General features: G+C 27.0%; 2 protein-coding genes across 2 annotated transcripts; both read right to left on the bottom strand.

Annotated features, from left to right (window-relative positions):
- Positions 1-41: 41 nt before the first annotated feature.
- On the bottom strand, positions 42-3,744 carry LOC130943708 (uncharacterized). Its single transcript, XM_057871710.1, has 6 exons — positions 3,175-3,744; positions 2,572-2,827; positions 1,462-1,498; positions 1,262-1,367; positions 484-594; positions 42-393 (listed from the first exon to the last, which is right to left on the bottom strand). The coding sequence occupies exons 1-6, from the start codon at positions 3,379-3,381 to the stop codon at positions 277-279; spliced, it is 834 nt and encodes a 277-aa protein (XP_057727693.1). The 5' UTR covers positions 3,382-3,744; the 3' UTR covers positions 42-276.
- Positions 3,745-10,144: 6,400 nt separating this feature from the next.
- On the bottom strand, positions 10,145-14,498 carry LOC130946185 (glycosyl hydrolase 5 family protein-like). The gene is made up of 4 exons (XM_057874859.1): positions 14,067-14,498; positions 12,542-12,789; positions 10,993-11,519; positions 10,145-10,590 (listed from the first exon to the last, which is right to left on the bottom strand). Exons 1-4 carry the CDS (start codon positions 14,496-14,498, stop codon positions 10,145-10,147), a joined length of 1,653 nt encoding a protein of 550 aa, XP_057730842.1.
- Between the last annotated feature and the right edge of the window lie 3,822 nt (positions 14,499-18,320).

Raw genomic sequence — 18,320 nt, 5'->3', positions numbered from 1 at the left:
AGATTTTTTTAATTGAGTATGGAGAAACTATACTATTTGAGTTATAACATAAATAAATAATAAATAAATAAAAATTAATTGAATATACCAATATAGTCTTGACTATCTATATAGCTTCAATCTGTTGTACATAGCACGAGATGTACTAATTGAACAATATATATATATATAAATTAATACGCAAAGTGCATTTTTCTTAGAACTTAATAATAATTTTTAATTAGAAAATTCTATGTTGTCATTAATTGAATTGTGAATGTGTGATTATTTAATTAATCAGCAATTTTCGATTGGGACTAATGGCAATTTACCACCATAAATCTCTGGAAGCTGGCTCTCATCTATTTCTTCTAGCAATGTTCGTGTTATCTTTTTGTTGTCCACAAATACTATCTGCACAATAGTAAATGCAAAATTTCAAAATATTTATATATTAATATTAATATCTCAACTTAATTAACAACATGAAGTGTGTGTTGTTACCTTCTTTTTGGTGTTGTTGTCAATAAAAGGATAAATAATTTGCCACACTTTCATAAACACATAAGGTGCATGCAAAATGAAGAGCTTCCCCATTCTTTCTGGGTTGTAATCCTGCATCCAAAAAACAATTTTGTTTCCTTTTATTTCATCATTTTTGTATTCAAAGTGTTAAATAGTTGTGTCTTCCAAGTCAAATGCACTTTATCACTTAGCAATTAAGAGTTGAATGACAAATAAATCCTGAAAACTTATACTTTGGACAAATTATTTTTTTTTTAAAATACCAATAAAATCTTTTAGAATAGTAGATGCGAACATATTACCTTTAAATTAATTTTCTATGATTATGATAAAAAGTCTTAATTTAAACTAATTTATCCACATTTATTATCTTAAAAGACTTTATTGATATTTTTTTTCTTTAAAGATTAATCTATTCGAAATATAAATTGTCAAAAGTTTATTTGTTACTTTTTTCTATTATTAATGTTATTGATATTTTAATTAGTCTTCTAAGTTTCTATCATAGATTCTATTGAACCAGTGTAATTATATCAATCATGCTACGTATATACAAAAAATCAACCGCGCTTGGTAATATTTTTTATTTTCCATTTACAATGTTCAAAGTAATCAACTAACTACTTAGCAAGTTGAACAGCACCAAAAACAGAAATGTAACGGACACTAACTACCTGCAATTACTTCAACAAATTAAAATTATTGGTAAGCAATTCATAATAAGCTAAGAAGAATGGAAGATAGAAGTAGGGCACACCTGCAAAATGGTTAGAGCATTAAGGTAGCCACGAATGTCACTGTTTGCATATCCCCAACCCTTAATATCTGCTATAGCACAAAACTTTTCTTGCCCCGCTGGCATCCTGATTCATCAAAATTAAAATATTCTTATTACAATTTAAGGTTCTTGCTTTTCATTTCTATAAGCAAAATTTTATAAGAGAAAGGGGTAATTACCTTGAACATAGCTTATCAATGGTAAATGCTACGAACCCTGTTATACAGAAACACATAAAAGAAGGGGAAAAAATGAGGGGACAACCTTCTCAAAAGTGAATTTTCTACGAAGTTATAAAAAGAAAGCAAGAGTCTATCTATCCTCAAATTTAGGAAAATGTTGCAATTTAAATCAAGATGGAAATTCAGGTGCAGTCAACTTCACGTGAAATTGATAATTGAGAGTCGTTAGATGAAAATTTAGTCAATAGCTCTCAGCTATCAAATTCACATAAAGTTGACTGCACATGAGTTTTTATCTTAAATTAAATTAAGATTTAATGCACAGTTAAGTCTTACCTTAGAATACTCTTTTTTTTTATTACAAAGACTTCATATATTTCTTTCTTGGAGAAAATGTGATTTAGTGCAATTTTTTATGTTTTAACTTTTAAAATGTTGCCAAGGAAAAGTTTCTGCTAAGTTTTTATTGAAATTTATTCTTATAATACATTAAGGGAGATAAATTTATGGGAAAAAATTAGCAGAAAATATATAGATTTTGCACTTTTTAATGACTTTTAAGAAGTCAAATTATACATTTTAAAAAGTTTAGAGAGGAAAATTTCAGATGAATCAATGTTAAATTATTAAATTGCATGTTTTCTCTTCTTTCTTTTATCTATAGTAAAATCTAAATTCCACTAGAATAAACTAATCTAACTTGAGCAGAGTTGGTCTGGTCTATCATATCCTAGTATATTGATTTTCATGTTTCTAACTACAATATTCATCTGAACTGAGATCTTGCTGAAGAGTTAATAAAAAAGGTATAGAAGCATTGAAATTTGTCAACCATTTTTTTAATTAATTGTCGTTTGGTAAAAATTCCGACCAAGATGTCTAGAGTTATGCTAATTTTGGCCCCTTTCCAAAATTTATGCTAACTCTGCCCCTAATGATAAACACGACTAGTTGAAACTACATAATACGTGTCAACATTTAAACTTACAAAACCCCTCTAAACATCTTCCTCTGAATTTTGTGTTTCACCTTTTAGTATCCAACACGTGGACAATTAATTAAGGTAATACTAATTTAGGAAATAAAAGTGAGAAATGAGTAACATACTTTTGAAGCCATCACCACCATCACTTCCTTGATAATGTTTGGCAGCAAATGCAAGAACTATAGGTCTACCCTGTTTATCAAAGCCTTGAGAGAACAATTTCCTGTGTGCAAGCTCCTCAGGAATCTCTGATGGAGACACTCCATTTGGCACAAAAGAGAGTTTCCATTTCAGGTACTTAAGGAACATGTAAGAAGCTTTCTCCACATCCAAGTCACGTGCCCTCAAGAACCTTCTAAGTGTTAAATCATCTACATCCTATGCCACCCCATGACCCATCATCAAAAACAAGCACAATTTGCATTCAAATCATCAAAGTTATAAACTTTTTCCCATAACAAAAAATGGGTATTCTTCAATTATGCTTAATAATCATCCAAAAAGGCATAAAAATCAAGGTCAACGATTCACAAATCATAACATATATATCTATTGATCCAAATTATATGCCACAAATTGTTAAAAAAGAAAATGTCCCATGAAAATTTCTTCATCCAAATGGGTTTGATATCCCCATCAATTAACATCAATATGGTAAAAACAGATCCAACATTATTAGGAAAAACAAAAGTACTATGATGATGTTGGAAACTATAATTTGGTACCTTAGAAGCCGGATCCTTGCTTTCAACAAAAGCTCTCATGAGAGTGATTTTTGTGACCTCAGCATCACTGCTATCCTTCAATAATGAACCACCATTTTGAGCTGTTGTTGTTGATTCTTCTTTTTCTTTCACCGAATCTAATGTTTCTGCCTTTGATGATGATGATGGTGATGATGATTTTTCAGGTTCAGGATTCGTTGACTTCATTATTATATTCTCTTTTAGATTTCTCTTCTGGGAATTTTTTCTTTGAGCCTCAAGAGCAATACAAAATCCCTATAATAATAATAATAAATGAATAATATGGATCATAGTTTATCAAATATATATAAGTGCTTGAGATGGTGCCAGAAAGGGAAGATTTTTTTTTTCATCATTAAAATTAAATTCTGATAGCGATTCTGTGGTTTTGGTGGTTTGAAATTTACACAACTTCAACTACCACATCGTATTCCCAATAAGTTGTGTGCTTTGATTTTTTTCTGTTTCATTTTTGTCTCTTCTGCATCCTTCCTTTCATCCTTTGGTGTTTTTTCCTGCTCATAATAACAATATCAATAAGAATAAGAACAGCAATAATATGAATAAACCACAACAATTAAGAATAATAATATGAATATAGTGATATGTGTTAAAATGCTAGAAAGTCAAATTCTTCTCCGAAATTTTCGGCTAAAAAAATTCAATGTACAAGAGAAATGTAGTCATAAGCAATTAAGCATTAAATGAACGTTTAGTTTTTTAGATATTGATAAAATTATTGGATTATATGGTATATAATATGGCGGGACATATTGTTCCACCCCAAAATTTTTTAAAAATTATAAAATTTAATAATTGAGTATTACACTAAAATTTTTATCATGTCCAAAAAAAATAGCCTTAAATAAAAGTGTCATGAAATGGTATTATACGGTTTGAATTTTTTTTTAAAAAATATCTAAATAGCAAGTAGGGATTTTGTCTTTTTTTTTTCTTATTATTTATCTATTATATAAAAGAAATATGAGGATAGTTTATCATCAATAATAATAATAATTTTGAAATTAATTAACTACTAAGATAAGAAGTAACAAAAATTATGCTTCACATATACAAAATTATAGCTGTTTAATTGTCTCTTATATGGTTTTTTTTCTCTTTTATCTTCAAAAATCAGCTGTATCTTTTTTTATTTTTAACCATCAATAAATTTATTCACTAATATAATTTTTTATTACTCATCTGAAAAATATAAAATTTTGAATTTTTTTCATCTTTTTCATCTTTAAATAAAAGATAAAATTATAAACTATAAATTTAATACATATAGTATTTTTCAATTAAGTGATATGTCGGTTAAGTAGTCAAATATTAGTTGCATTAACTAAATTAGACAAGAATAGAAAAAAATCAATCATATATTTAGACGTGACAAAATGGGGTGGACTAACCTATTAAACCTATCAAAAAGAGTAGGTTGGATTAAAATTTGAAATTCGCTAAATTAAAAAAAAAATTCGCGCAAGCCCGTGAGTTTTGACGCAGATTGACCTATCGGGGCAAAGGTTTTGTTGAGTTTGAGAAGAACAATAACATTTATTTGATGATGATAAATATTAATGGTTTGGGCTAAAAGCTTAATAGTGTGTGTAATTTGTTTGGTTATTGTACAGAAAAATAAACTACCCAAAATTCTCTTAGCAACACACTCTTCTCTTCATTAGCTCGTAACTACTGTACCCAAACACTTTCTTTTCTTTTCTAAGCCAAAACCTATGTGATTACTCACAAATTAAAGATGAAAAGATATTTTACAAATCAAATGGTAAGTTCAGATGTTTTCAAGCAAAGTAAAAATGATGGATCACCACACTTATGCATTAAAAGGGAAAAAGAGAAAAAAAGTCAAAAGTTAAGAGCCAAAAAATAAAATCAAATCTGATTTGATGCAGAAGAAAATTAAAGAAAATGAGTTACCATCTTTTTAGTATATATTTTTGGGTAAGAAGAAGAAAATATAGGTTGTTATTTTTGCTGTAAAAGGTCACAATTGAAACTTAGAGCTAAAAAATGAATTAATAGTTTAAATCTTTGAAGTAAAAAAAAAAAAGGAAGAGAAGCAGCTAGCCAACTCCACCAGCCATGTAATTTTGCTGCTATCCCATCACTTCTCTATATTTCTGTTTTGATTTTTGGGAAGAAGAACAAAGTCAAATGTATTCTACCAAGTTCAAATTTTAGAAGCTTTATTCTTATATAAAAGAGTAAACGGTTAAAAATTGAAGTAAGGAGAGAGAACCCATCATAAATCTGAACCTACCCATTACTCTCATCACTCAAGTATGAAGTTTTAGAAGCAATGCACCTATACCAAAGGGAGCATTCCGCCAAGATGAAGGCAACATTGGAGAGTTTTAAAATCGGGTTATGCTTATAGCTTTCAAGCTGTTTTATTCTTTTCCTTTATGGTTCTTTATCGAATCTTCTATTTTCTTCAGTTTTATCTTTCTTTGTTTCAATCAATGAAAAAAGGCATAAATGTGAGAATTTTAAAAAAAAAAAACTCATTGAAAGAAAAGACAAAAAGAGTTAGTTTGGAGAAAAGCTAAAAGATTATTTCTATCTCTTTTATTTCTTATACTTGAGAGGTATCCCTTACTAAGTTGGGTAAGCATTTAGTGTTGAGAGTGAACCTAGTCAAATCAATCTTGGTTAGAAATTTGGTTTGTCCCAAATAGGATTAGAAAAAATCCTAAAAAATTGGTGAATGTAAATATTTAAAAAGGTAATGAAAATTCTACTATGGTTATGGTTGAGACTGATTGACTGAATATAAACCACATTATACAATGTGGTTGAACCAAGATATATGAATGTATATTTTTTTTCTTCTTTGTTCTATTTCTAGTTCGTTCGTTATGAGACAAAAATAAATTACTTCCTACATAATCATCTTTGTAGACAAAGCAGAATTTGTTCTTGAAACTAAAGTTTAAAAAAAAAAACGGCTCTAGATTTAACCCTCTCTTTTTTAGGCCATTGAAAATTTTCAAGTTTTTTTTATGTTTTTTTTTTGTTAACAATGAAGTGATTAGTGTTGTAGCCTATGTTAATGGATTTAGAGAGCTGAACTTATTAGTTAGTTAATTGTTACTTTTAGTCTTAGTTAATTAGAATTGTTAGTTAACAAAGTTAGTTAGGCAGATTAGGTTAGTTAGTTGGTAGTTCAATATAAAAAATTAGGTCCAGTTTAGATAAATAGTTTAATTAAGCTTTTTTTAAAAAAATAGGTTAAATATTAAATAATTATATTAAAAATAGTTTATAAATAAGTTATTTTATGTTTAAGATTTTAGTTCTAAAAATGCTTATTTTATAGAAATGTGATAAAAAGTAGTACTATTATGAAAGAAGTCATTTTTTTTAACTTTTTTATAAATTTCTAAATAGTTTTTTAAAAATTTTTAATTTAATTTTTAAAATTACACTAAACATTAATACTACTACTTTTTATAAATTAAAAATTTAAACAAATTACTTTTAAAATTTCCCGAATAGACATTAGTGCAGTCAGTCTATTGAATTGTTAGAGAAGTGCTACTCTTGTGTAATCAAGGGTGGAGCTAAAATTTTTTTTATAGAAGGAGCCAACATGCAATAAATAACTTGGGAAGAGAGAAAAGACATAAAATTAGAAAGGCTAAACTGTAAAATAAATAAATTTTTGTATAAAAATTATCAAGTTAGGGAATCATTGCCCCCTACCCTGGTATGTAATGCAAAAACCTAGATGAATCAATCATAATTTTCATCTTTTTCAATTTTTTTTCTTTAATTCACATTTTTAACTGCACTAACATCTTATTATTTTGGACTGAGTGCATCATAAGAAATTTGTTGTAAAATTAGATACCTACAAAAAAGATTAATGGAACTAGAAATTAAAAACTGTTGTTTTATAATGATAATCTTTTAATTTTTGTTGATTTTCTGAGTTCAATTGGTTGAAGGTTTGGATTTAATATATGTGATACAAGATTTTGAGATTCTTCAGCAGCATTTACAGAATGAGTTGGTTCATTAATGATGAGTTAAACAAATTCTTCAGAATTTGAATTTGATGGTATTTGAAAATTTTGATGATGTGCAAGTGAAATATGGACTCATTCGATATGTGTGATTGATGTAAATTGGAAACAAATGAGTGAGTATAGTGAAAATCATCGTTTATTTTTTTATATATTGATATAATTTTGGTATAATATTTAATCATTATATTTTATGGTGTTTTTTAAAATTGTGGAAGCAGGACAATATGTCTCTTTGTATTGGCAATATGCTCTCCTTCTTCTTGTATTGTATATTTTAATTAAAATATATAATACAAAAGGATATATTATCTTGCTCTTACAATTTTAAAAAAATATCATAAATTTAATAATTGAGTATTACACTAAAATTTTTTTAATATACAAAAAAATTAGCCAAAATAGGTAAATGGATCAAAATTACAATATTGGGTAGTTGATATTTGTTGTGAATTTTCAGTGCTTGTATAGATCAAAATTAGAATTTTTTCTTTTTAATATTGTATTACTAGAGGGAAAATCTTTCATCATGAACTAAACTGTGTGTTAAACACAACTATGGTTATTTACAAAACGTCAGCAACGTTTTGTGTTTCTTCAATTAAAATAATAATTTTTTAACAAAACGTCAGTGACGTTTTGTGTTTTAATAATTAAAATAATATTTTTTATTACAAAATGTCAATGACGTTTTGTGCTACTACCACAACTGTGTAGAATACTAAAATGATCAAATATTTTTGTATTTCACATTAAAATTATTCATATATAAAATTTTTAGCCTCAAAATTACCTGCAAAATATAAAAAATGATTTTTATAAAAAATAATATCTCTAGATGTAAAAATTCTTTTAATTTTTAGATCAATAAATATGAATCTTTTTGTTCATTTTTTTAATCTAAGAAAAGTATATTATTATGCTCTTGAATCCAATTTAATTCTTCCATTTATAAAAGTTGAGACATAGACAAGACACCAAAAAAATTTTAAATTGGACAGATAAAAAATGTAATTGAAAAGAAGTTCAAAAGATAATTTTTTATTGAGAAATTGATTTGGCAATATGTTAATAATATGCACAGCATGTTTTACTGCAAAATTCTAAAAATATTTTGGCATAGATAAGTGAAATAGTAACATTCTAGCCATTCCTAAAATGTATTGGTATTTTTTATTAAAAAATAAAAAGGTAAAAGAATTTTAAATAAAAGATAAAATTATAAATTATAAAAGTTAATCAAAGTAGAACTCACATTTTGATTTACATACAGTATTTTTCAATTAAATGATATACGGATTTATTACATAATAGGATGAGTAATGAGTTGGGTCGCAAATATGTGAAATAAGTACATTTTAAGTGGTCACATATTAGCGGCACTAATCAATTACCCCTAGAATGGAAGAAACACAGCCACATCTTGTTGGGTCAAAATTAGAAATCAAAATCCTATATTAATTAAGTGGTCCCCACCTCCACCTAGGAATTAAAAATTACGCAACTTCAATACCAGAAATCATGAGAATCAAATTCAATCGGTCAGTTTAACTCTGTTAATTTTGAATCAATTATTAGATTGGTCTGATTTAAATAAAAAAAATTAATTAACAATACATCGGTCAAAGAATTTTTAACTGAGTGATATCATTTTTAACAGTTAATATTTTTAAAATAATAAAACATTAAAAAAAATCTAAAATATATATTATTTATAAATATATTATTTTGTTATACCTAATTTATTTTCAATTAAATTTTTAAATTTTTAATTCTATTAATTCAATAACGAATTTGATTTTTAGAATTTTGTAAAAAAAATTTACATAATATTCATCGTTACTACATTAAAAATTCATTACATTAAAATAACTAACCAACTAACATTTTAAGATTTCAATCATAGTTCATACATCCCTACTCTTTCATAAAGGTCACCTCCAGAACTCTCTGCTCTCTTGGTTGCACTGCTATTCAGAGCTACGCTCCTTATAGTGTAGCTTGATAGGATGCTCGTTCTTGGAATCAATCACAAAATAATTAACCAACTAACATTTTAACAGAGTCTTGAATTTAAGAATTAGGATTTATGACTCTTGTGACAACATAATGAACAAGTTGGTAATCGATTCTAAAACAAATAATAGTAGGATAATATGAAAGCTACAAAGTACGGATCTGATTTGTCGTGTCTGCATGTAAGACACATTTCGAATATGATCGAATACTCGTCTGACACGTGTGTCTTACATTTTTTTTACTTGCTGTGTCTACATGTAGGATACGTTTTGGACACCACTTATCGATATTTGTCCAACATGTATGTCTTTCGTGTCTAACCATACCTTAATTAAAAATAAAAAACTCTTCACCACACATAAACACACTTAAATACCATCACACACTAAAATATCATTATAATATATCTAAAAAATATTTTATATTTTATATATATACCGTATTTTTGTATCTTATACAAATTTTAAATTTGTATATCCATATATTTCGTATCATATCATATCGTATATTCGTGTCAGTATCCATACTTCATAATATGAAATTGAATTCGATATGCTTGTTTTATTTATAATATGTTAAACTTTAAACAATATATATAATACACTATAATATAATCAAACATCTTTCATAAAAAAAATCATTCTCATTTTGTCAATTAGAAGAATATAGAGTATTATTGCACTAAACTTTGAAGTAACCAAGTTAATAAAATTATTTAGTACTCATGAATGAATAGTGAATTACACAAGTGTATTACAGATTAGGGCAACTCACTCAAATTTTATGTGTTAATTTAAGAGAATTACTAATTTACTATGGTATGGTCTAAAATTTTCCAAATTTATTTAGTAGAATAATGGAGCATACATCATTTATTTAGTTTAAACTCCTCCTCCCACACTATCAACAAGCTTAAACCATTGACTTTCAGCATCACATGACTTATGTGTGGTTAAGCACTTACAAGTATTGGTAACAATGATGTTATTAGTAGTGTCTACATCCAAACAAACCCTAACACTGGAACCATTTTTGTTGACTCTAGATGAGAGGTGCATCTTAGAATCAGACACCATTTTCCATGTTGAATTGGGACTTGAACATTCTCTTCCAAGTTTTGGTGCCTTCCCTTCTCCATATGCTTTCAAACACAAAAGGGTACCTTCTATTGATAGCTTTTTCTCTTGTGGTTTGTATTGCCAATGATCAGAATTAGAACAAGGTCCCAATCTTAATGGGTCAACTGTTGACTTTGTCAAAACACATAGACCGGTCAACGGATGAAAAATCACTTTGTGTTGCTTAGCTTTTGATGACAATCCTGGCCCTGCATGTCAATAGGAATATAGTTAGGGTGACCAAAATTTATAAAATGGGAAGTTTCTATTTAATTATTTTTTAAAAGTTAAAATACAAAAAATATGATATTAAGATAACATAAAATAAAAAGTTTTTTTAGTGTTTTTATTTTTTTTATGAAAAAAATTGCATGAATTTTGTCCAATGGCAATTTTTTTTTATGTTTGTATCTTTATATTTCTCAATCTCTCAGTGACGGTAATTAATTGGATAAATTAGTGATCTACCGGTTGAACCAATGATCTAGTAACTCAATTATATGACCGAATTAATTACGATTTCAGTTCTAATAACTATGATATTTTTAGAAAACTTTGGTATAATTAATAAATACATTAAATTATGAATGTATGAACAAATAATATTTTACCTCTAAAAGGAAGTTGAACAGCTGAGATCTTGTGCAATATACTTGCATTCCTAACCCTAATCCAATCCTCATTAAGAACACCATAAACCTCTTCAGCTCCAACTATAAAATCTCCATTTCTAATGTAATAACTGCCAACAAGTGTCCACAAAGCCCAATCCATGTCAAGTTCAGCCAACATACCCAAATAGCAATTCAAAAACCTATTATCACCCAAGTTTGTGCCTTTCATGTTCACGCCGAACTCACTCAACATCACTGGTCGACCTTGTTCCAGTAAAAAGCTAGAGTTCCTCATTGCCTCTCCTAAGATCTTTGCACACATTTTGTTTGGATTCTCAATTTGCCAACCTGGGCCTTTCCCATAGCTATATTGGTGTACCTCAAATACTAGTTTTCCATTGAAGGAGAGTTTCAATGGTTGATTCTTAAGAAATGATAAGTCTTGATCCCAAACTAGGCCAGAAACAATTACTAGAACATTTGGATTTGCACCATGAACGGCTTCTGCTCCTTCAGCCATGTACCTAGCAATATTAATGTGTTATTATTTAAAGAATTTAATTTCTATATACTGAAATATATAAGGAATTTAATTTTATACATACATCTAATAGTGTATTATATTGTTATATCATAAATAAAAAATATTAATTTTTAAATCTATTACTTAAAAGTATTTAAACGTACGAATTTATTTGGATTGTCATGTAAAACTCTTTATAGTTTATACTAATAAGAATATCAGCTTATCAAGATTAATTATTTAAAAGCCATTTAATACTTTATAGTTTTATTTTTTGACGGCCAACAATTGCATTAAGAATGCAGTTAAGATAAAATATAATGATGATAACCAGGAAGCTCAAATGTTAGTTAAGGGTAGGTTAGTTTTTTTTTTTTGAACAAAATTAATTTTGGGTATAAAATTTATAAATTATGATTTTTATAAAAAAATGTTAATTATAATGGCTTCTTGGTTAAAAAAATCAACTTATAAAAGCTTGTTTGTCGTTCTTTAAAGTAAAATATGTTTTGAAATCGTTTTATGTTTCAATTATTGAGAGAAAAAAAAATAATAACTTTTTTAATAATAAAGTTAACTACTATTTTTTACTATGAAATTAAGTATGCATAAGATTTAGAATTTTAAGTATATGCTTTAAATTCTATTTTTGAGATAAGAATACAAATACAAAGAGACAAACATATAGAGATAAAAAAAAAAGTATTTTTTTATTGCTACTTTTAGAAAATACAGAGAATATTCTTTTTTTAGATTGAAAATAAAAGTATAGTATTTTTTGTTTTTGTCTTAATAACCAAATAAAATTTTGGAAAAATTTATATATCTAGAATAATACTATTGTTCTAGTAATTTTAATCGTTATTTTAATTATAAAAAATATATAATATATTAATTAAAATTACTGAAATACTAGTGTTTTAAGTATATTTAAAAATTTTCCTAAATTTTTTATCTCTTAGAGAGAAATAGTATTTAATGCAATCATCAGAAGTAGATAGGGTAGATTGGAAACCTAGTTACCTGTACCAATCTTTGAGGTTGGATCTGGGACCTCTTGGCTCATTTCTTAAGCTCATAGCCACAACATTAGTGACTCCATTAAACATGGTGGCCATTTTGGTAAGGCCTTTGATCCAAACATGTGGATCAAAATACTTGTCTCCAAAGAACCCATTTTGGTCTGTTTCAGAACAACACATTGATGGTTTCGTACAGTGGTTGTCCAAAATCACCATCACATTGTTGTCTCCTAGGCTTTTCACCACTGCCTGAGGTAAATTAGTAAATATACACAAAAAAAGAGAGAGAAATTATTTAGAAAAAAATATTACTAGTGAATAAAATAAAATAAAATAATGAGGAGTGGCCAATTTATTTTTAGAGACTAGAAACCAACATTAGGATTAAAGTGGAAAATTTTTTAAAAAAGGGTTTATCCTTTTGAAAAGTAATAAATATCTTATTTTTTGCTTGGCAGATTAAAAATAATTATGTGACTATACTTTTAATTTTGAGAAAATATAGATGGTTTTGAAATCATCTATAGTTCTATAAATATATTTTCTAAAATTAATTTATACTTTTTAAAAAATCCAATGTAATTTTATATATTATTGAATATGTATATTTATTATTACTATTTATTACGGTTATATTATGTCTACTAAAGTCTTGTTAAATATATAACAATTTTACTAATCACAACTTTTGTAGTTGAAAATCACTTTTAATTTATTTTTATTTACCAAACATGGCAAATTTTTTAAGAAAGTGTTTATCCTTTTGAAAAGTAATAAATATCTTATTTTTTGCTTGACAGATTAAAAAAAATTATGTGACTCTACTTTTAATTTTGAGAAAATATAGATGGTTTTGAAATCATCTACTATAGTTCTATAAAGATATTTTCTAAAATTAATTTATACTTTTTAAAATTAAAAAATCTAATAGAATTTTATATATTAATGAATAGCATATTTATTAATACTATTTATTACGGTTATATTATGTCTACTAAAGTCATGTTAAATATATAACAATTTTACTAGACACAACTTTTGTAGTTGAAAATCACTTTTATTTTTATTTACCAAACATGGCAATCACAAATTTTACAAATCTGTCTTTAGAAAATTAGTTTTAATAAACTATTTTTAAAGGGCCTAAGTATTGAATTATTGATAACATGCATGAAAAAATGGAAACGTTTATTTCCTCTAATAAATAAATGCTTTTTAAATACTTCACATGAATACCTACACTTACTAAAAAGTAAGAAACATCTGAATTTGCCAACATAAATCCTTTTGCTTTTAGAGTAAAAAGATTATGGAACTTTATGAAAATAAAACATTGGTTTCTATTTTTATTTTTATTTTCAAGATAAATTTTTAAAAATAATAAAATTAATAAAATTTCACTTCGTTTCTATTTCTTATTTTCACTATTAATTTCACATAAAACACAAAATATTAAAAATAAAAACAGAAAAAAAAAAAAAAACTAAACATGCCGTAGATTGAGAAGGTTTATCATAAAAAATGACCTGAAAAGCATTGATGAGGGGAAGGTCTAAGATAGAGGGGTTGTGGGCTTGAATACCATTAATATCATCAAAAAGCCCAAGCCTGTTAAATGATTCTTTAACAGTGAGAGAAGCAAGAGACTCATTGATGACTAATTCAAGAGGCCAAGTGAGCCTAATACAGTTAAAGCCCATGGGCCTTATCCTCTTTGTAATGGAATCAAGTGGTTGCTTGCTTAGGCCCTCAGCCACTACAGCAAGCCCATGGGCCATCCAACTAAGACATGCAAGCTTCACCCTCTTCCCTCCTTCTTCTTCATCCACTATCCACCTTCCATTGGTGTGAAGTGGAAAAGCCTTCACTTTGGTTTTGGTATTTTGGAGTGTAGTACATGATATAAGAAGAACATAGAAGAGAATAATAATAATTTTGGTGCAAGAGAATCTAGCCATGGATGGTTCCTTATGCAATAATAATAATGCATATGAATACACACAATGCATGCTACTTATTAGGATATGGAGGGTGGTCACTCGTGACTAACTTTTCCTATCAATGGAAAACTCTTAATTATTGAGATTTTTACCCTAATTAGAATGGTATATCACTATTATTATAAAAAATTCAAGTACAGTTAACTTCATAACTTCATATGAAGTTGATAGTTGAGATTTGAGAGTCGTTAGATGACAATTTAATCAAATATATCAAATTATTTAATGACTTTTAACTACCAACTTTACATGAAGTTAAATATGAGTTTTCGTGTTATTACCATTGATCACAATGTATTTAACATTGCATCCATAAATATAAAATTTATTTTTAAAAAAAAATTAATACCAAAGAGTAAAAAAACATATATTTTAACTCTCTTAGCCAATGTCTTAGAGAATTCATTTAGTTAAATCATAACTTCTATTTTACTTATAACTTTATATTTTGTTTTTGTATTCATCGTTATTTTCTATGTGCTAAAATGATGGAACTTTATATATATACGGATATACCGTCGTAACGTTATACTTGCTAGATACTTAAATAATCCAAACAACGGAGACGAGACATGAGATAAATGATAGATTTGTTAGTTTTTATACGAAGCTGCACCCAAGTATTTGAAACATGGGTTTAACTCATGGCAAAGTATTTGATGGAGCTTTATAAGAGAGTTTCATCAAATGGAGTTGTGCAAAATATTTACAAAATTATCTCAATTTACTATTATATATATATATAATTGTCAATAAATATTTTATATAATTTTTTATTAACTCCTCCGTCAATGACCATGCTTATATATCACTCTTTATTTTTTTTATCGCCATCATATATGTTATTATTCTAGTTCTGCACAACTCGACCTAAATATTACTACTACAAACTTGAGTTAATACTCAAAATAGTCCTTAAAATTTGATATTTGACTCAATTTAGTCTTTAAATTTTTAATTGACTCAAATTGTATCCTAAAATTTTGACCCGTGCCTCAATTTGCCCCTTCCGACGTTTTTCGTCACCCAAAAACTGACTTAGCAATTTTAAATGACACGTGGCACTATAATGGTTAGATAACATGGTCAAAATTTTTAAAACATCAATTTAACCCCTAACAATTTGAACATAAACCTAGCGCAGTCCCAATTCCCCCAGATCGTAGTAGTTAATGTGTGTACTAAGTACACATGATAAGTTTATTATTATTAAAATTTTTTAAATATTTTCATTTAATAAATATAAAATAAATACATTAAAAATTTAAAATTTTTCATATTTTTAATAAAAAATTATTAATTTATAAACTTAACATGTCTCTATAAGACACAAAATAGATAAACTTTTATTTTTATTAATGACAAATAATTTTTGTATTTAACATATTAGAAATTTTCTTAAATGGGTAAAATATATTTTGATTTTTGGTGGTCCAAAATTCTTTTTGAATCATAACCATTGAAAATTTGAACTAATGGTTAAGATTCAACCATTTTATTAATTATATAATAATTATATTTATATTTAAATATTTTAAATAATAAATTTATTTTAAAATTTCAATTTTACTCTTTTTTTTTCTTCTTTTTCTCTTTCTCACTCCCATTTCTGTACAACACTACGCCTGATTCAATTTCATTTGTTCCTCCCCTAACTTCTATTGCAAATAACATAATCTCACAGAATACACAACAAAAGGTTAAGAATGTTAGTTCTTATATTTTATTTTTTCTATTACAACTGCTATTTTTTCTATTTTCTTTCTTTCATTTGACTCATTTTTTTTCACATATTTAACTTTTTAATCTCAAACCACCAAGTCTCTATTAACACCTATTAACACCTAGGATAATAAGTCTTGGGAGTCCTAATAAATATGGATGTAAAATTTTTGGTCGATGCCTATTTGACAAATTTAAAAATTGAAATATCAGAAAAGAAAGACCCAAAATTTGCAATCTCAAATTACAATGCTTAGTTACATATATAGGTGATAAAGTTCAATGAAGGAAGGGTCATATGGAGAACAATTCCCAGTCGAAAAGATTCATAGCGCCTCAACCTTCATGAATGTCAATGGCCACACTTGAAAAGGTTGGTGGAAGAACTCGAAGTTCTTTTTTTTAAAAAGATGATAAAGAAAAAGGATATTAATGACATTTTAAAAAATTATTTCATATTTTTTCTATAAAGACCATTAAAATCTAATAATCGGTTATAATATATTTTGGTGATGCAGTGGTTAGTGTGATGATAACAATAGTGATTGTTGGATGGTGGGTGTTGGAAGAAGATGTAAGAAGAGGAAGAAGATGTGAGAGGAAGAAGATGAGGATATTTATGTAATTTATTATTTTATTTTATAATTTTTTTTATCAAACCGTTAGGTTTATGTTCAAATTGTGAGGGGTTAAATTGATACTTTGAAAAATTTGGCCATGTCATATAACTATTACAGTGCCACGTGTCATTTAAAATTGCCAAGTCAGCTTTCTGGTGACGAAAAACGTCGGAAGGGCCAAATTGAGGCACGGATCAAAATTTCAGGGTACAATTTGAGTCAATTAAAAATTTAAGAGCTAAATTGCGTCGGATGTCAAATTTCAGGAGCCATTTTGAGTATTAACTCCCACAAACTTATCATTCTCAATGTCATTTCTATTAACTACACATTCTCTCCACCGTCGCAACCACAAAGATACTATCTTCTTCGCTTATTTTTTCATCAGAAAACACCAAGACTCTCTTTCTTCTTCTTATAACTTGAGGTCTACATTCAGATACTCAATGGTACTTATAATTAGGGTGTTCGTAGTGCGGTTTGAATCGGTTTTGAGTTAAAAATTTATCCGATTCGAACATTAATTTTACTTGCGGTGCGGTTTGGATTGGATGACTTAAAAAAACTGATCTGATCTGATCCAATTTCAAGGGGTTTAGATTGGATTGAATTTACGGTTTTGTAAATTAAAAAATTAAATACATACAACAAGTCTTAACAATATCTTAAAAAATAAACGATAACATAACAATAGAAATAAAGTTATAAGTTAGTTAAAATAAATAAATAAATAACATTTTGAACATAAAATATTTATTAAATAATAATAACACATAAATAATAGAAAAATGTATAACAAATTAAACATGTTATAAGTATAATTGTAAATATAATAATAAAATAATAATATTATAACATATTGTGCGATTTTGATTGGATTGGATCGGTTATGAAAAATAGATTCGAAATCTGATCCAATACAGCGATTTACAAAAAATAGAATCCAATCAAATCCGATTTAGTACAGTTTTAATCAATTTTTAGTTTAAATTGGATTGGATGAACGATTTAATTTAGATCGGTTTAGATTTGAACGCCCTACTTACAGTGACTCTACCCATTATTCTCTACCGGGACAACAAATTATTCTCGACATCCAAAGCCAGGTATTTTTCAAAAATAAAAAAAATTCATATTTCCCCCAAAACTATTTTTGAACTTTAATTTCTTAAATACTATTTTTTTTGTTAGAACAAGTTTGCCCCACCGTTTTTTTCATACTTTTATCTTATTTTGTCTAAACATAATTAATAGATAAAAAATATCTTTTTAGATGAGATATCCAAATATAAAATCACGATTTTTTAAAAAATGACGTCCAAACAAGCCCCCTTTTTGTTCAAAGTTAGGGAGACTCGAACCCACAACCTCTAAATGAGTATGGAAAAACTATACCATTTGAACTATAACTTATTGGCAAATAAGCCCATTAAATTGA

Source organism: Arachis stenosperma, chromosome 8 (genome assembly GCF_014773155.1).
Source record: "Arachis stenosperma cultivar V10309 chromosome 8, arast.V10309.gnm1.PFL2, whole genome shotgun sequence".
NCBI lineage: Eukaryota > Viridiplantae > Streptophyta > Magnoliopsida > Fabales > Fabaceae > Arachis > Arachis stenosperma.
Note: the sequence above shows the minus strand (reverse complement) of the source record. Positions and strands in the feature narration are given on the sequence as shown.